The sequence below is a fragment of the Anarhichas minor genome, unplaced genomic scaffold (assembly GCF_050575085.1).
Source record: "Anarhichas minor isolate MPS153535 unplaced genomic scaffold, ASM5057508v1 ptg000024l, whole genome shotgun sequence".
NCBI lineage: Eukaryota > Metazoa > Chordata > Actinopteri > Perciformes > Anarhichadidae > Anarhichas > Anarhichas minor.
The window spans coordinates 16693267-16711856 of record NW_027466470.1 but is presented as its reverse complement, the minus strand read 5'-3'; the positions used below and the strand labels follow the sequence as shown (position 1 = coordinate 16711856).

Below are 18590 nucleotides of genomic sequence, written 5' to 3'. Positions count from 1 at the left end.
GGAAGAATTGTAGCTTAAAGACCGTCTCAAGCCCATGAGCTCTCACTGTACACGAGACATTTTTGAATTTTGAAATAGTATGGCGTTGTATCTGTGTGCAACCGCACACGTGACGTTCATCGGAGGTGAAATGGTCACGCTTCCACTCTTTTTATACGTCTCGTTCCATTTCCAGCATGACAGCGGAGTGTGAACACTGAAGCGACGTGGCCTCTTTGTCTCTCCATTTGTCCCACCGCCGCCTAGAGACGCAAACCTTAAGCCACTCACTCTCTGATTAATCTTTAACATTTATAATTACTAATTAAGTTAATAAGAGACTTTTAATGTAGTCCTCCTTCAATGGGGAGCAGAGAGGACAACAGATCATTAGCTTCAATAATGAACGCGGATGAGACAGATAATGGCCTGTGATAGGTGAATACTGACAGTTATATTAAATGAGGCGAGTATATGGGAAATGCTGCAGCACTTCACGGATTCAAAGGCACGGGGATACAAGGTGGTGAGGCGCTCCCGTGACACCGAAATGAGGCCTAGAAGTGTGCGGAAATCTTAGAGATAGTTTGTACTCATTAAAACATATCTGTAACACAGTCAAGTCCATATTAGCATGCGGTATGTATCATATAATGTATTTCTGCAGTGTTAATTGTGTCAACCTCAGATTCAAGTACAGATTTTATTTATTCATCCGCTCTCATTGAGTTTTTGGGCTCCCTAACGACTTCGGTGTATCTCATTATCACATTATTACATTAGTGTCTGCATTATACTGGTGGCTGTAAGTTGCTGCCCATTAAAAGAGTCATTTCATCTCCGTTTTTTTTTTTTTTTTTTTTTTTTACCTTAACGACGATGCTACTCTGGCACAATCCGTGAGCCTTCCCACTTTGGGGAAGGTGCTTATGCCATAATGATTATTATCATTAAGAAGATATTAATGTGCTTAGTGTTTGCGACCCAGCTGCTCATCATGGCCTGAGCTCCCTGCCGGGGAGTGGGAGAGAGCTTCTGCCAAAACGGACAGTGCACGTAGGCCACCGCCCACCTGTCCAGAGGTTTCAGGGTCAGTGGAGGTCACACCCACCTACCTCCCCGCCCTCTGCTGAACTGGAGGAGGGATGGCTTCGGAACATCAAATTGGAGGAGATGGATTGTGTTGTGTGGGATGAAGTCTAAAAAGCGCTACTGGATTCATGTGGGTTTTAAAACTCACCCCAGATTGTAAGCAACTTCCTCTTATACAATACAAGCACACATATTAATTATAGTTATGTTACTCTGCTGTGAGGGGATATGTGTGTGTGTGTGTGTGTTTCCCTGCAGACATTCATGCCACACAATTATTCATTGAATTTCAATCTCGCTATTATTTCAGGCTATTCCGGCAGCAGAACACTAATGCTTAACACTACTTCTTTTTGCATTGAATCAAGAGTTCTTGTAAATAAGTTGGTTTGTTTTTATAATTGATTTAATCGAAAAAGATCGACAAAATATTCTAAAAGAGGTACGGTGGCAGGACGCTGTGATGACTCCTGTTTTGAAGTCTTCTATTCACACACACAGATAGACAGCGTGGGGGCTGAAGGCAGCCTGGCTCAGCCTCCTCTGGTCTCTCAGTTTCAAATTGCTGCTTCATTAGGGCTTGGAAAAGAAACCCATGGTTACATTTAATCAAACGAATCGGTATGGCAGACCCACATAATCAATCACAATCCTTATCCAATATGCTACATTCTGTAACTACCAAGCTGGCTTGGAGAAAAGTCAATTATGGCCCTTCTCTCTGCTCCTTTGCCGCGTTTCGCTGTGATATTATACTGTTTCTGCAGTTGTTTTCATTATGCAAACATGGACTGTGTGCATCTATTCATGCAGTCATTTCCTAGTTTTCCTTTTTATACTGCTGGTTCTTGTATGATGCACAAACTGATGGTTTGTTGGGGAGGATGATGTGCCATATCTAGAATAATCAAATTAACTATTAATGATTTTTTGCTCTCCAACCAACACTTGTGTTTCACAGTGGGCTGCAGTCAGTGATGCTGTTCTTCATATTTCATATGTTTCGTGTCCATATGGATCTGTTCTCACTGTCTCTCTCTGTGTGAAATCGTTTACAGCTCTACTTTCTCAGCCCCATATTGCCGAGCTCATTCATATGAATGCACACACTGCGCACTAAGGTAACACGCATGCCCACGCACAAACACTGTAAACAGGCTCACATACTGTACACACACACTCATCCTTCAATCCATCAATCTGATCTGTTTCCCCTCCCCTGCTTGTCTTGTGTGTTCTTTCTCCCTGCCTTTTCACTTCAACGCGCAGCCTCCGCTCGCAATCAACGTGCTCCGCGTAATACACACAAGCGAGCAAAGCGCTCATAAGCGCGCACACACAAGGTAGCTAGGTTGGTGGGGGCCACGGCTGCAGCTCTTCTGCGCAGTCCCAGAGTGGCTCCCGGGGCTCGGCTGCCAGTTGTTTGCCAGCGTCTCCGGGTGGAATTCATTCAAATTAAAGCGGTGGAATGAGGCCCGAGTCCCAGAATGCCTCGTCCCTCTCCTTCATCAGCATTCCGCCGATGAGAGTAATTAAAGCAGAAATTAATTCTGCTGTAAGCAGAGGAGCCACAGAATAACTGATATTAGAGGCTGGATGATGAATGCTTGGCATCAAGGGAGGTCTCGCGGGAGGAAGGAGGAATTCACAGATCTCTCTTTCTTTCTTTCTTTTCTTTTTCTATCGCTCCACTTTGGCTTTCTTTTGCTCTCTTTGCCCATTCCTGTGTTGTTATGCCTTTAGTCTATGTTGTCTACATTTCTCACGTCTATGCACTTCTTTCTATGTGTCAGCTTACTATTTGCCCTGCCTCTTTTATCCTCCGTAGCAACATTTGTCCTTCCGTGGCGCCTAAAGATTGCCACTAAGAGCGAAAGACACTGGTTGTAAGCATGACTGAAGACATCGCCACTAAGCCTCCTCTGCTCAGTAACAGTATTTCACATTCTGTCAGCACTGGTGCTCTCATTTCTAGTCAATAGGCATATTTGAGTGTACTGATGCTGAAAATGCAAGCGCTTTGTTGTTTGTCAACAGAAGCCGAAATGGAGAGTGCTTCCAGGTGAATTCTACAACACCAGGAGCTCACAATTAATTGTCACAGAAACAAATATAAATCAGTGTAACTGTTAATCAGAATGTAAGCAAACATATAATGCATATGTTTGTAGTAGACCACGTATATAAAGTGGCTAGGAGCTAAACATGGTGTGTCATTTTCAAGACAAACTGTCTTTCTCTCTCAGGCAGAGTGTGAGATTGAACCTTGAAGCTCTCCAGATGATGTGATATTCTACCCAGGATGATTCAATGATCCCCCATGTCCCCTGACACTTTATTTTTGGAATAGCACATCTTTAGCAAGAGCAGTCACAAGACTGAAAGACAAACAACTGAACTCATGAAACACTGAGGGTGGATGGGGCTGTCAGTGAGACTGTTTTCCTCTCTTAGAATCAAATGGAATTGAACAAAGGTTAGCTCTTTGGGGCTTTATGGTAATGTGATATACGATGCTGCCATGGAATTTGCCAATGCATGTCTTAGCACTGTCTGACTCCAAGGAGGGAGGGAATGGTAATTACGCTGACCTCTGCCCCTCCCTCTCTTATTCTGCCCTCTGGGTAAAAAGCCAGAGGAGGTAATAAACAATAGATAGATTTGTCTTGTTTGTATTGCAGCTGCCGCACTCGTAATGACACACGAGATTGATCTCTGTTTTGAAATTAGTACATGCCGAGATCTGCAGGTAGTTGGACTGCATTTTAAATTGGTTTTGTGCGGGAATATCTCAATCAGATGTAAATGAATGGAGGCTCAACCTGAGCGTCACAGAACTGTTATTAAGAATTTAGCAGGCTGGCGTGGAGTTGAAACACAGAATGAACGATTAGAAACGAGAAAGGGCCCAAATACAGAGGCGATGCAAACTGGAGACAGGGTGCTAAACCCACCACGAACCTATTGATAGGGCCAGGTGGGGAGGCTGAAGAGCTGAGGTGGCAGTGACCAATAATAAGTAAAGTCTTATTGGGACAGACGGGATGTCATTTCTCTGCTGTTTTCAGTGGAAATTGTTACTTTTGATACACTATACACCATGCTATCTCTAATGCAGATTATTTAAATGATATACTCTCATTTTAAAAGATGAAATATGCTTTTTGCTATATGAAAGTTAGCAGAATGGTGGATGTCTAATGTTGCAGTGAAACTCAAAGGCACACTATTATTCCACCCCCTCTCGTCCATGCCATTTGGCTGTTTCTCTTTCCACTCACCTTTTTTCCTCTTTTTTTTTTTTGGAAAGATGATATGAAGCAGAAATAGTAATAGTACAGTAAAGGCACTTCCTCTAAATTATTTAGCAATGGTGCCTTTTTATAGACACAAGGCTTACCTATGGACCTTACTAAAAGCTTGGTACGCGGCTGCAATTTTCAGAGTGTATCTCTGCAGTGGATCACGTTGCTGTAGTGCATGATATCTCTGTCTATCATTCAGAGCGGCGACGCCGCCGTTATGAAAAGGGAGGGCATATCTTGATGTCTGCCGTCCTGGAAATGGCAGCGCCATTGTTTGTTTGTCTACTTTGTTCCGCACACCAATAAAAATACACTCAAAACGAAGCCTTGGTGTAACGATGACCTTAAACGCAATGACACTCTTTCCCATAACATTGTCCTGTCCAATAGTCCAGAACTCCCCAAGAGGCCTTACAGCAAGTCTAGGAGGAACCAAATGAGAGAGAAATCGATGACTTTCCTCTCTCCACTGTCTCTGCCCTGGCTGAATTACTGAAACAAGATGCTGCACTTAGAGGAGTCTTTGGAGAGGCAGAGGGAGAGAGAACGAGATGTGTGGGGGGGGGGGGAACACTTTTAGGGACATGGGTGCCATTTAGACTAGGACCATCTTCTCACAGAAAGCCACTAAAAGCAGTGAATGATCCTCTTCCTGTCCCTGGCTGGGAGGCGGTTAGCCTCCTGTGGTTAAGTGAATACAGAACATACACTCAGGTTTGAGGTCAAAGCAAGATCATTAAAAAAAGACTATTAATTTCTGAAGTCCAAGCACAACGATCTTACACATATGACTGTATCGATTCATCCTCAACCTTGAGTTAAGCCTATCGCAGTCACGGTGCGACCGAATGCACCGGACCAGGCCACATGGACCCAATCTGGTGTTTTTTTTTTAGAGTTCCTAATGTCAAATGGGTGTTGTTTAACATCCACGCCAGGTTTTATTGTCTGAACTATGAAGATGAAAATGAATCCCGCTCGTTTGGTAGACAGAACGTGGTGCTTAAGGGACCCAATCCCTGTAAGTGCCATTAAGTGGAAATTGCCGTTCACATATTCCAGTGGTTTGATTAATTACACTCTCTCATGTGCTTTCATAAAGTCCCAATGAAATATGGGGAGCAAATTGCATTGTGTTCCTGTATCCTGTTATGTAAAAGCAGTTTAATTATTGACACATGTTTTGCCACCTGGCAGGGGAAGGGATGGTTGGACATGAATAGAGATTGTACAATAGACGTTATGGACGGGTAGAGCTAGCACTCGAGATGCCATGTGTTTCCGTACGTGTGACTCGTTTCATGTCCCCGCCTTCACCTCGCCTCAGGTTCTCCTGCTGAATCAGAGCAGGGAGCAGACGTGATCAGCTGGATGTGTCACAGTTGTAAGTGGAGCCTTTTTGTGAAAGCGACTGCACTTTAGAAACCTGTTTAACTTTGTGCGGCAGGACTGCTGTTTGAAAGTCTCTTCTAATAAATATGTAGTTAAGGAGATATTTTGTGAAGGCTACACCGTCTCTCTGGGGGATTAAAAGATCACTGCTGGCTTTGTGTGATATCTCAAGATAGCTCTTTTTGATCAGAGGACTGGCTTAGACACTGCTTAGTAACTGACACACTGCTACTTTGAACTCAAGGAAGCAGTGCGGGAAGACAACAATCAAACTTGCAGTTTTAACACAAATGTCTTTATTCTCCCTTTTTTCTTTGTTCCTGGGCCGTCTCTTCCAGGAGCACTGCCCTCTACTGCCACGGAGACTAAATAACATCAGAGTGCCAGGGCAGTTCTTCCCTTCTGTTGTAGCCAGTAGTACTTAGGCTCCACACTACTCTGTATTCTACAGTGTATGTGGAGGTATTAGCTCATAAAACCCTCCTACTGTCATATGAACCCACTGCTGTCCATGAGCTCCATATGAACAGCAGGGCTCTGATACTTAGTCCCAAGCTGTTCCTGTTTGCCCAAAATGATCAGGCCTGGCCTCGTGCTCTCTACCTGATCTAGTTGACTGCGCTGTGTAAGTTAGGTAGGCAGTCCCTGTCTCCACCCCATCCCCCCCAACCCCCCCAACCCCCTCCTCCCTCCCAATATGCACTTGGACCCGGGCTCAGGCTGCACCTTTTCTGTTCCACAGGGATAGGGGGGCCAGATGGAGGAATTTGATTAACCAGCAGTGGAGGACCAAATGTTCAATTGGATACAGAACCAGTTGGAAGGCGGGAGGGAGTGAGGGATGAGGCAGGGTAGAGGGAGAAATCTAAAATGGCTGGTCATGTGCGCCGGCCAGCACTTTCCAACGGGGAGCCCATACTGACACTGAGGTGTAGTAATGCAGAAGCCCTTTTCCAAGTACCAGCTGGGCCTTTTAGGAGCCTCTATCCCCACAGCAGACACTCTGCAGCCTCCGAGCAGCTTGACTTTACCATATGTGGAACTTTTTTTTTTTATGCTCCACCTGGTTTCCCCAGGGGACCTGTGCCACTGGGATGCCGGAGGCAGGTGAATTGCTCTTAATGCAAGGCACTGAATCACTGGGCCAACAACATGAGGGAAGTGCCTAGGGAGATGAAATGGATCTGCAGAAAGGCTGGCGCGGACTGGCGCGACCTTGGAGCTAGTGCCCGCTGCGGAGTAGAAAACGAGGCCGCGTGACACTACTCCACTTTGATAATATTCACACTTGTGTTTCTTACGTTACAAAAGAGAGAAAATGAATCCCTTTGTAAACCTTCCTCAGCTTCTCTACCAATACCTGATTTTTCTCCCTGTCTCTCCCTTTTCTCTTTTAACTGATTCATTCTGAGTCATAAATTGATCTATTGATATAGATTTTGCAGTATTGGTTCAGTAACTGTACAGATTTTTTGTCACAATCTAATATTTGCATTTACTCGGCAACATCAGCTGTTGTGCGTCTGGTTGGTTTTGTGATTTTTGTTTTTTGTTTGAGAGTCCAGACCATCAGGACAGCTTGGTCAGATGAGGGAGATTTTTGCCTGGACACTGGGGGTGTGGTCACTCTCCTGCCTGCACCTGTCTCACTGAGTCTGTGGCACAAAGCCAGAGGTCAGGGGTCACCACAGGGGGCTGTCAAGGTCAAAGGTTTATCACTCTCCGAGGGGTCCTGGAGCCATCGCTCAGATCCTACAGTACACACGATCTGCCCAGTTGAGTTTATTTTTTCCTTCCCCCACTTTTTCTAATCCTTCCAAATGGCTCGGGCAAAACTCCTGACAGCAGCAAGAGAAACAAACTGTGGGATGTGGAGCTCTAAGCCATCAGCTGGAGATTTCACTTTGAAAAGAATCCTTTTTACTCACTGCCCTTTCCACCAATCAGAGGGCCCCGCCAGAGTCCAGGCACCCAGAGCAGCTGCCCTCTGACCCTGCCAGCGGTTGTTGGTTTATTTTGTTTGGGCGTTTTAGAGACGATGGGGCTGCTTTTGACAGGGCAGGCAGCAGGACTTGGATGAGGTCTTTAGCAAAGACGGCCAGAGAGGGAGAATTTCACAGCTTCGGGAAAAAAAGACTCATGCTACCCGTAGCTGGTGTTGCAATTCCAGTATCACGCTCATATTGCTGGAGCTGTTGTCATATTCATTGAGACATGTGGAAAATGGGCCATTTCGGGGGGAAAAGAGGGGCCATTCATGCAAAGTCAATTCCATCAAGCAGACAGAAATTCCTCGATACCCCTGTTTATGCAGCTGTGCCCTCTGATCAAATTACACCAACCCTCTTGCAACACCCACACCTCCTTCTGCCCCTTTGTCCCCCCCACCAGACCTCCTCTGAATGTGCCAGGAGCCTCAGATGGGTCTCCCATTCATCAGGGAGAATGGGAAAGGTGAAGAGACATGAGGGGCACGCGACCCAGAGTTACACCTGCCCGCAGCAGTAATTGGGACAAAGACACGACGCTTCCATGGGTCAAAGCAGGGGCCTGTCATGTGAGGGGCACAGGGGCCGGCAAAGGAGACACATCCCCGGAGAAGTACTAACCGTCATGGTGTAGCACCAACTCTGACAGACCGCAGGGAATGGACCCGCCGCGCCGAGCCTGTCAGCCGTTCCACCAGCGCAGTGATCGCGGAGCCCTCCACCGGGACTGTATTACTGAAGGCTTTTCTTCTCTGCCTCTGTTTTATTTTTTTTGGGGCGGGGAGGGCAGGTTTGCAAGTCTGTGCGTGAGAGGGGGGTGTTGAGGGGTATAATTGAGAGCACAGAGGGAGCTTCGTCTCTCCATCTTATGATTTGGAGGTGAAGACAAGCGCCCTCGGGGGCCCCCTGTCAGAGCTTTTGGGCGCGCTCAGTGCAGACTTCAATAAAAACACACAAAAAGAATTCCCCCACAAGGGCGCCTGGCTGAATTGCTGACGCCAATGTAAAAGATTCCGTTTTCTGTGAATCATTTAGTACGCGACCCTGAGCTCTCTACACAACGTGACAATAACAGGAACCCCCCCCCCCCCCCCCTTCTCTGTCCTCCTTATCGCGGAAAAATTAAAATTGCAACGAACGGCAAATTATTTTTTTTCACACATACAATTTCGCACATCGATCACCCTCTGCCACTCCTCCATTTCCCTCTTCTCCTCCCACCTCTCGCTCCTCTTTTCTCTTTTCTCTTTTTTCTCCCCCTCTCACTGTATTCCTGTCATGACAAATGTCAAACGCAGTCCGTTAGGAGAGTGTTTTTTTCTTCTCGGCAACCAAGAACTTGCCAAGTCGAATGTGCGCTGGGAGAAGACTGCTGCGGAAGCATCACATTGGAGCACCAGCCTCAGATATTTCTGTGAAAGTAACAGAAATGTTTGAAGGTGTTGTCACAAGCTCACAGGTTCCTGCTGTTTGTCTGCACCTGAGGGAAATGGCGCCTTCTCACCCCTTTCGTCTCCACCTTCCCTATTGTTGTTTTTTAAACTTATTTCTCTGTTTAGTTGTTATCACTTTTATTGTGGTTAAGAATCTCAGCATGGCTGTTTTTTCTTTTTTGCGGGTTTTGACAGAGGGGGTCGGTGTTGTAGTCAGAGTTAAAATTAGAGGAGTTGCTTTTCTGTGTGACTTGGAGACATGTCATCTTCTTGAAGCGGTGGGGAGTCTGTCAGTCACAGCCATGGTGTGTTTTAATCATCTCTGTCCCACTTGGAGGAGCGCTGACGGTTAGAGTGAGGGTTCCCTCCCCTGGACAATACCAGTATGCTAGAATCTCATACGCTCTGATGTCAGACGTAGCAACCAGTTAAGAAATATGAGACGTTTCTTCCTCAAGTTAATCCTGCAAATTCAATAGGGGAATCAAGCGATGTCTGGCGAATTTGAAGACGTATCACAAGTGTGTTTGAAGGTTTTTTTGTGATCTTTCAAAAGATATGACAGCTGGAAGGAGATTGGCAACAAAATAGCAGGGGTTTGTCACTATAATAAGAAAATGAAGCTGATAGAATAATCAAAACCCACGACATCTTAGAAGCTTAATGAGCGAGGGCTCCCCCCAAGCGAGCAATAATAATAGCGTTTTGTAATTCTATAGCCCTTTTGATAATACTCCAAGGAATTTTAAAAAGACGTTTCTTTGTAAAGCAAAGTAGGTTAGACTGCAAATGATATTCTCCATAATGTAGCAATGATGACGGGAGGTTTGTTGTTACAGTACGTCGCTGAGAGAGAAATTCGCGCCTATTTAGATATTAAAAGATAAATATACAAATATATGCAAACATTCTAAAATACACCTCTTAATCACAGTGTCCTTTTTTTAATTGCAGCTGGAGTGAGATTTATATTTAATGTTCACCAGAGTGACGTGCGCCACCAAATTGAGCTTTAAACCGAAGTACTTAGCAAAATATTCCTACAAGCCCCCAAGCAATTAGTCCAGCTGCCTGCCTTTGTCCACCTACCCATTGTGTTCTTTGTAAAAACCATTCTCTTACACCTCCACTTACTCCATCCTTCGAGACGCCATTGGAAATCCAGGGCTCTAAGTTGAACCCACAGTTGGTCTAAGTGTAATGAAATGTGTGTCATGTCTCTGGCTCTCTCCCTCTGGCTCCCCCTCACCCCTGGCCCCCTGAAAGCACTGCCTTTGACAGGAAGGCCTCAGTGGCGTCTTCTGCAGTGATCTTTAGCCCCTCCAGGTCCCATTGACTATTTCAGGATGTCCCTGCGATTTGTGGGTGGACTCAACCATTCACGCATGCTTCAGAGCATCGACAGTGGAGGAAAAGTAGACAGATAGATGGAGTGAGAGCCTCGAACAGCTAAACCAGCCCTCTGGGAAATCCTACCCTGATGCCTGGCCACATTTAAAAAAAGAAGAAAAAGAAAAAAAAATAGCCTCTACACTGATTGTGTTTGTTAGTTTTACATTCAACTTATTGAAATGCCAAGTTGGCAGTGCCTATTATACACGCTGTGGACTACTTTTTATTTTTTTTTACTCTGCGGCTTACACATAATAGAAACTATGGCAACCGAAGTCAGGTGCGGTTTCTGCAAAAGGACCCAAGCTGAGCCATTCCAGATGATGCACATTTAAATTTGAACATATATTGACTCAGTTCCTAGTATCTGTTTTTTTATTTTTTATCATGTATTCAATCTTTATGCAGATGAGGGCGAACAGATCATGCATGGAGCACTTACCTTGCATCCGTATGCGTGTGCGTGTGTACGTTTATGAGGCCGTGTATGCGAATTTCCTGGTGGCTTTTGTGAATGTGAAACTGCGCGTACGTGTGTTTTGCTCCCATGTGTACGTCTGTGCGTGGACGTGTGTCTGTGCATGGATATTGCAGCTTGGAGAGAGAGAGAGAGAGAGAGTGTGCATGTCCACTATATTAGACAGGGCGTGCGAGGGGCGCCTCAGCATGTGTGTGCCGCTGTCTGTTCAGAGCTCTCGGCGCCAGCAGGGAGCGCCATTCCAATTTACCCATCAGCCACAGAGGTAGGGGGTAAAAGCGCGGGGCATCGCTGTCGGAGATTTCACATTCGAGGGACGAGATTACCAGTCAGGGGACCCCTGTGCAGAGGTGATGAGGGAGGGAGACTGCAGGGGCACAGTGTGGGGTGGTTGGGACGGCTGGGGGACGGAGGAGTGCTGAGAGGGGAGGAGGGCAGCACGACTCAACGACACCCTGGAATCCATGGGCTCTCTGTTTTCTGGGGAGCGTAGCTGCCAAGCTGCACATCTGTTTGACACCAGGCGCTGTGGTATGGCAGTCAGGGGCTGTCTGTCCTGATTCACATCTCCTCACTCTCTAGTTTGTGCTAAGGATCTGGACAACTCTGTCTCCTTAGTTCCTTGCAAAACTGTGTGTTGTGTAGAAAACCAGAAAAGAAAAGGAGGCAAGATTCTAACTTTCATAACAGCAAATTATTTATTCTCCTCTTTTATTTGTTTGTTTATCGTTCTACGTGCTGTAACCACATGCACGGGAAAGATTACAAACACTGGAACACAATCATGGCCTTGTAAAATCACCGTGAATAGTTACCTCAGACCCAGTCTGCTGTCTGCCGTGCTCACTCAGCCTGTGTTTGAGTGCCGGCCAAGTCAGCCATGGCTGCTCCAGAGGCCCCGAAGCCTGTTGGGGAGACGGGACATTCCAAATAGCATAACTCATTCTTTACACCCTCTCCGCTGCCATTAGTTAATTATATGCAGGTGTTTTCCTTTCTTCGTTTTTTTTTTTTTTCTTTAGATCTAATAAAAATGTAACCATAAGTACATAAAGCCAAATAGACGGGGAAAAGGAAGGGGGAAACATTGTGGAGGAAGTGGCTGAATGTGCTGTGTGAAGCAAATTATTGCCCCCATGTAGATTCATCAGTTCTCCCTGCTGGATTAAGGAAGGGCCTTTCTAATGAAGTTCGCCCCGTCAAAATGAAGGGACTAATTCTGATTTAGCTGAGGTAATGAACTTCCCCTCTCCTAGTGAGAGCAGCACCATGGGGCGAGGAGAGAGAGGGGTGGTTGTGTAAGGGGGGGGGGGGGGGCAAAGGAGAGTGGCAGCGAGGCAAGACAGGAGAGAGACATGGAGCGAGGACAGGAAGATAGAAGGGAGAGAGGAGGCTGGGTGGAGAATGAGGAAAAAAAATTATGCAAAACGCCTGTCTCGTATTTGCTGAGATGTATTAAATTTCCAGCGCGGTTGCCTGTGTTATATAAAATTATGCTAATGTCTCGTGGCCCGCTGCGAATGGCGGCTTGCTGGTCCTGAGCATGCGTGGCTGGCCGCTACACGGAGCGCACTCAGTGGGACTCAGCTTTTCTATTAAGGAAAACCTCTAGACACCTGATGATGAATTCTCTCTCACCAAATGTTCCCCCTTTTTTTGTGTCGAAAATATGAGCGCTTTTCTAAATGACTTTGGAGAGCCCGGCGTGGCACTCGGCGGCCTGCGTCGAGCAGGGGGGAAGGGGGTAGGAGAGGGGGGGGGGGGTCCCTCTGCAGCAGGCTAAGGGAGTCAATTAAGGCAAGCACTGATAATTATAAGCCGGTAGAACGCAGGGGCTGGCTAATTGTACAGTGTTCCATGCCGTGAGCCCAGCCAAGGGGCCTCTCCGCAACGCTCTCTTTCCCCGTTCCTTTGTGTGGACCACAGACCCCATAGAGCCGCATACCTCAGCCCGACAATGCCACAGTGAGGCTCGCGAAAAAAAAGCCGGGCATGTGCCCGTAATTAACTTCTTACATTCAGGCCATTCACTCTTTTGAGACCTGAAAGAGATTCTGGTTAGATTCACACCTCATTTCTTCTCTCCTCTTTGCTTGCCAGAAAGTTTTTTTGTTGTTGCCCATTTTACTCTTTCTTTGCTTGTTTGTAATTATTTCTTCTTACTTTGCACAGCAACTGTCATTGAGCACAAGAGTCTTGGAAAGTTAGGGCATAGCCACTTGACCTTTTATTTCCTTCTAACGAGAAAAAAAAGCAGCAATTTAGAATAGACATGTATAGAGTAAATTAGAGCATTTCAGTGCTGAATGGTGTTAGTGTGGCTGCAGGGGGTCCAGCGCTCCCGTGCAATCCATCTCAGCAGCCTGCACTGTTTGTCCCCGACGGACCTCCATACCTGCCTGCAGCTGCAGCGCCTACACATCATTCGTTAACAAGTATTCGGCTCTTGCCTTTGTTGTTGTGGATTTCTCCCTTCTCTCTTTTTTTTTTTTCTTTTCTTCTGCCTCTGTAACCTACACACTTCATTTGACGGAGTTTTAGCCATTGTGGGTTTCAGCTGTAAGAATAGCTGGTAATGTGGTCCAGGCGAAACACAAAATGGCAGAGCATCCTTCAAAGCATACAGTGGTCCTGCTGAAACACAAACACCGGCTTCATCTGGTTCTACCAGCTCGTTTCCCCTCTGGCAGGCTGCACGTTAACACATTACATTCAGAGCCGTTTCAAATCTAAAAATGCATATATGTACAAAATCTGAAATACAGGCCTGCAGTCATTTGGCCATTTTATAAGGGCTATGTAGTGTATTTCTTACTTTACTACAGGAGTTGAGTGAGACTGAATGAGATGTAACCGTGATACGCAAGAATATAACGATTATCTCCTCGTCTTATGTATTACGCCACTGTTTGCCATGCCGCCTTGACACACTTGAGTCATAAAAGCTTGTGAAGACCTTACTAAATCAATGCATAGAGAAACGCACAGCACAGCATGTTTTTCACTCTTTGTTTGCACATAGCTCTGTGTACGTATGCGTGTCAACAGGTAGTCCATTTGTTTCTATGGGAACCTCCGTGATGTGTTTGCCCAACACGTTGACATTTACTTCAAAAATGTGTAACTTTTGTGGCAGATTTTGGATGGACTGTTTTTATGCGTCGTGTCTCTATTTAAGTGAAAGAGTTTGCATGTTAGTGGCATGCTAGCTGTGTATCTTATAGAGTGCATGCATAGTGGGTCATTTAGCAAAATATTCCAGAAAAATCATCACTTTTTTGTCGCCATGCATTGACAATCTGACAAAATTGACTTCTCTCCCATCTCTGCAATGCCGTTTTTAATCCATCCGTAGAGAGATGCATTTTCTTGCGTTGAACAATAGGGGGCTTACTCCTTATACTATATGGAATTAGGGACAAAAAACATAACTACGTGTAAACGAGGCATCATCAATTTTTGTCTGAACGTTTAAACATTCGGCCTCTTGTCTTCTGGTACAAAATTATTTCACATAATAATAATTATAACGCACCGTAAAGCTGTGCGTTTTTCTCTGTTGTCTCTGATATTAATGCTTCAACAAAGACTTTTGGCTTTAGTTTCTTTATTTGCTGCTACAGAGTATCGCTCAACACACATGCACGGGGGGCACTTGGCAAATAACTCGAGTGGAAATGTCTGCTCAGTGCGTTTATGTTAGGGAGGAGAAGTGTCCTTATGTTTTTGTCCCCCCATGTTTTTTTGAACTCCAAAAGGTGTTCTAGTCTGCTAAACCTTTTGTAACATCCGCTCAAGCGTTACGCATGTTTATCTCGACACAAAACCTGTCAGTTCGGTGTTTCTACCTCTGGTCCGGGCAGCCAGGGGAGCTGTGAGGCGGTTAATGTAGGCGCAGAGTGGCTGATCCTAGCAGGAGCCTAGCCCTGCTCTGATTAGCACCTCCAACGAGCCGCCATGCATCAGAGCTGACATTCTCCCAGAGACATGTTCCCCCAGAATCCTTTGCTCTTGCTGCGCGAGGGGGCGTCGCCGTCACTGACATGTCACAGCCAACACCTCACCCCTCCTTCTCCCTCTGGAGGTTGGAAAACTGCATCAGGCATGCACCGAACTTGGGACCCTGACACGAGGGCTTCGGTGCCTCGCTTTGCTCGTCTTTCGCTTTTTCTCTTGCAGACACACAGTGTGTATTTTACATGCCCACTTCCCTACAGGCAAACTGAAGTAAAGCTTTGTCTTTCATGCTGCAGTAGTTTTCCAATCTCTTTGATTTTATTAGCTTGCAGTCGACCACATTTCCATCACTGTTTGTGTAATACATTAACTTATTGATAGAATGGGGTGAATTTTAGAGGTGCTATGATTAAATATTGTACTTTCATTTTGACATTTTGCACTTGATTCACTCTGTCATTCTCAAACTGTGGAGGCAGGAAATAGATATTAGCAGCGTTCCCCCCCAGGCGCCAGTTCTCCAATCAGCTTTGGTCCGGGGGGAGTCCATCCCTTTGCGCTCCCACCTACCACCTTTCCACCCCCATCTGCAGCATTCTCCAGGCCTTAATGGGCCTTGTAGTACTTCTGAAATGAGTTTGTTCCTTATGAGCAGTGCTTCAACCTCAAGAGAGCGCACCACACGGAGGTGGAGTCAATTTGTATTCACCCATAATTCCCTGGGCCTTAATCACTCTGATTTTCCCCCCATTATCTGTTAATGGATAGTACCCGCGGAGAGAAGAGAGAAGTAAACCCACCTACTGTTTACAGGCCTGAAGCTGTCTACTCTGCTACCATCCACAATCCCGTAGTGGGTTGTATATAAGGCAGCGAGTCCGCCAAAAACCAAATCTTCTTGGCTTATTAACATGCAACTCCAACATCAGGCTGATTATTGTGAAACAGATGGTACGGAACGGAAAGCAAACTCTACCTAAAGGTGAAATTCCTCATAAACAAGATCGCTCCAAGCAGGTATTTTCTGCCTTTATGGCACAGTTTGGCAGTTTAGAAACTTAGTATTGCGTTGACCTATCGGTTTGACTGGGCCAACTTTGATTATGATGGCAGTTCTGTCTCCGGCTTTTCCAAAACAACCCATTCCAGCCCACTAAATATTCTCAATTTGTTCTCCCACTTGTTTATTCATTACTTTCAGCAAAGAAGTGCCTTGATTGATGTTCTTAATATCATTTGTTAGTGTGCTGCTTTCGCGACACAAAGCAGCATGGGTCCCTCTAAGAGTGAGCTTCAGAGAACCATTCACCATGCCCCAGAGGGGAGTGTAAATCTAAGTATCAGATTTTTCTCTTCCAAAGCCAAATGCTAAAAGTGATCCTGAATTCCCCTCCAATTCAAATTGCTCCTCAGCAGACTTGTTTAAATAGAGTAAGGGGCATTGGTGGCGGGGGGGGGGGGGGGGGTGGCGATGGCGATGTTGGAGTGGAATCAGCTGAGGGACAGTTTTTAATTAAGCAATGCCCTATGTTACACTTAACTACACACTATTATCAGAAAGTTAGACTGTCTTTAGTTACTTTAGTTCATTCTTTTACTCACTGTCTGATGATGGCTCTGCATTCGAACTCTGAGCAAACCAAGACATCTCTATCATATTCACCGACACCTTTATGACTGCCTTAAACATATAGAATTCAATATGCTGCAGCTGTGTCGTTGTTACATAAAACATTCACTAAACTATGCAAGCCAGACCCGCAAGCCCCCGTGTCCCAAACAACCTTCAACAGCACATGAACTTCAGCCGGGATTTTAAAAAAAAAGTAAACAGCGCAGAGAAATAAAGACCATTCTTTTTGAGAGTCGTTTTTTTTTTTTTTCTCTCTCCCTCTCCTGTCCTCCACGTGGGAGAGATATTAGGCGTTTGTGTTTTAAGGAGCTGTGAAATACATAAACCATGAGCCACAGGAACGCGAGGCCCTGTGGATATGCAGATGGGCTTACTTTGCTGGTGTCAGGGATGCTTAGAGGGAGCAGGCACAGGAGCAGTACTCATCTAAAGGATTTTTCTTTGGAGTGCGGAGGGACAGGGTGGTGGCAGCGGAGAGACGCTCGGGAGACTCGGAAACAGAGAGCTGGAGGAAGGGAGAGAGACGGAGATGAGGATAGAGGGAGAGAGAGCCGACGGTCCCATGTGGCCCTGTAACTATATCCAGAGTCTGCTCAGTGCATAGAAAGGGGTGAGGGTGGGACCACGCAGGGCCATGCTGATTGGGCAGCCCCGGAGAAGGGCTGGGGGAATGACAGGAAGTGACCTCAGCCCAATGAGGCAGCATATAGGGGTGATTGAGCTGACTTCCTCCCCTGGCTCTCACTAAGAAACAGGCTGCCAGCTTGATTCAACCCCCGTTACACTGCCGAATGCAAACCCAACCCTACACAGGCTGCGTCACAGGAGCTAACGGAGCACAGTTTACTTAGAATGTAGTTGAACTATGTACTAACTCTAATTCAAACACATCACTAGACATGTTGTATTTCAGATATAGATACATATATATATATATATATATCAACAACGTTTTAGAATTATCAAAAAATAAATCCCATTAAAACACCAAATCCAACACTGAATTAATCCTCGTCACAAGTATTGTGTGTGTATCCAAAGATATCCTGTAGCTCACTGCTCACTGCCATAGACCTCCATTGTTGTCCTAAAACTATTAGAACACGTCATTGAGCGACACCTGTGCACTGGGTGACATGTTCACCATAATGTAGTTCATTCTGATCCCAAATACAACATCCTTCACACCAAATGTGTATTAATCCACAAAACATAGTTCCCAACAAATGCACGATTTAGTCCTGTTTTGGTAACATTTGGTAAAAACTACAATTCCTAGCTGTTTTAGGGAATTACTGACCTTTTTTAAAAATGAAACTACGTGTTAGTGACCTGTTTTAAAGGTGTACTACTTTAGTAGGAATGAGTGAGCTAGGGCCGAAGAGCCACAGTCAGGTTAGGAAAGTAGACCCAGACTAACACATTGCTGAATACAATCCATTATTGATATTTGTTGGCAATAAGAAAAATATAGAATAACACCAGCCTTATTCTTCAAAATTGAAGCACACTGTATACATATCTCTTTGCCATTTCCCCTTGATGCACCTGCTCACAGACATAAACACACACATGCATGCACACAAGGTCAGTCAGGCAGGTGCAGAGTCATCTGCATAATGAAGCAGGCCAGGTCTCCGAAGGGACAGCGTTGTGCACCAGGGTCAAACTAGGGCTGCGCATATGGCAGAAGAACAGATCCATGAACCCTGCAGAGAGCTTGACCTCATAGTGTACACCCTCGCACAAATAAGCAAGCTGGATGGGGATCAAAGAGCGCGGCGACCCCGTTGTACGGCTACTCGGACGCACTCGTGCCACCCTCCTCCCCCTCTCTCGCTGATGCCTGCTGCTACAACCCTGAAGCACATGTGGGCCACAGAATATCTCATCTGTCAAATGCATGATTGCAGAACACATCATCAATTCGGTCCCTTTCAA

General features: G+C 45.7%; 1 protein-coding gene across 17 annotated transcripts in view; it reads left to right on the top strand.

Annotated features, from left to right (window-relative positions):
• Nucleotides 1-18590, top strand: part of znf521 (zinc finger protein 521) — an 89997-nt gene that overhangs the window by 51745 nt on the left and 19662 nt on the right. For 2 of the 17 annotated variants that reach the window (XM_076097752.1, XM_076097751.1), the window contains exon 6: nt 2130-2192. The exons of 12 other annotated variants lie outside the window; for them this stretch is intronic. In XM_076097752.1, coding sequence (XP_075953867.1) covers nt 2130-2191 — 62 coding nt within the window. In that variant the 3' untranslated portion in view covers nt 2192. Of the gene's footprint in view, nt 1-2129; nt 2193-8159; nt 8853-18590 lie in introns of those variants that run through there. 3 more of the 17 variants (XM_076097750.1, XM_076097753.1, XM_076097754.1) reach the window with 2 other exon arrangements.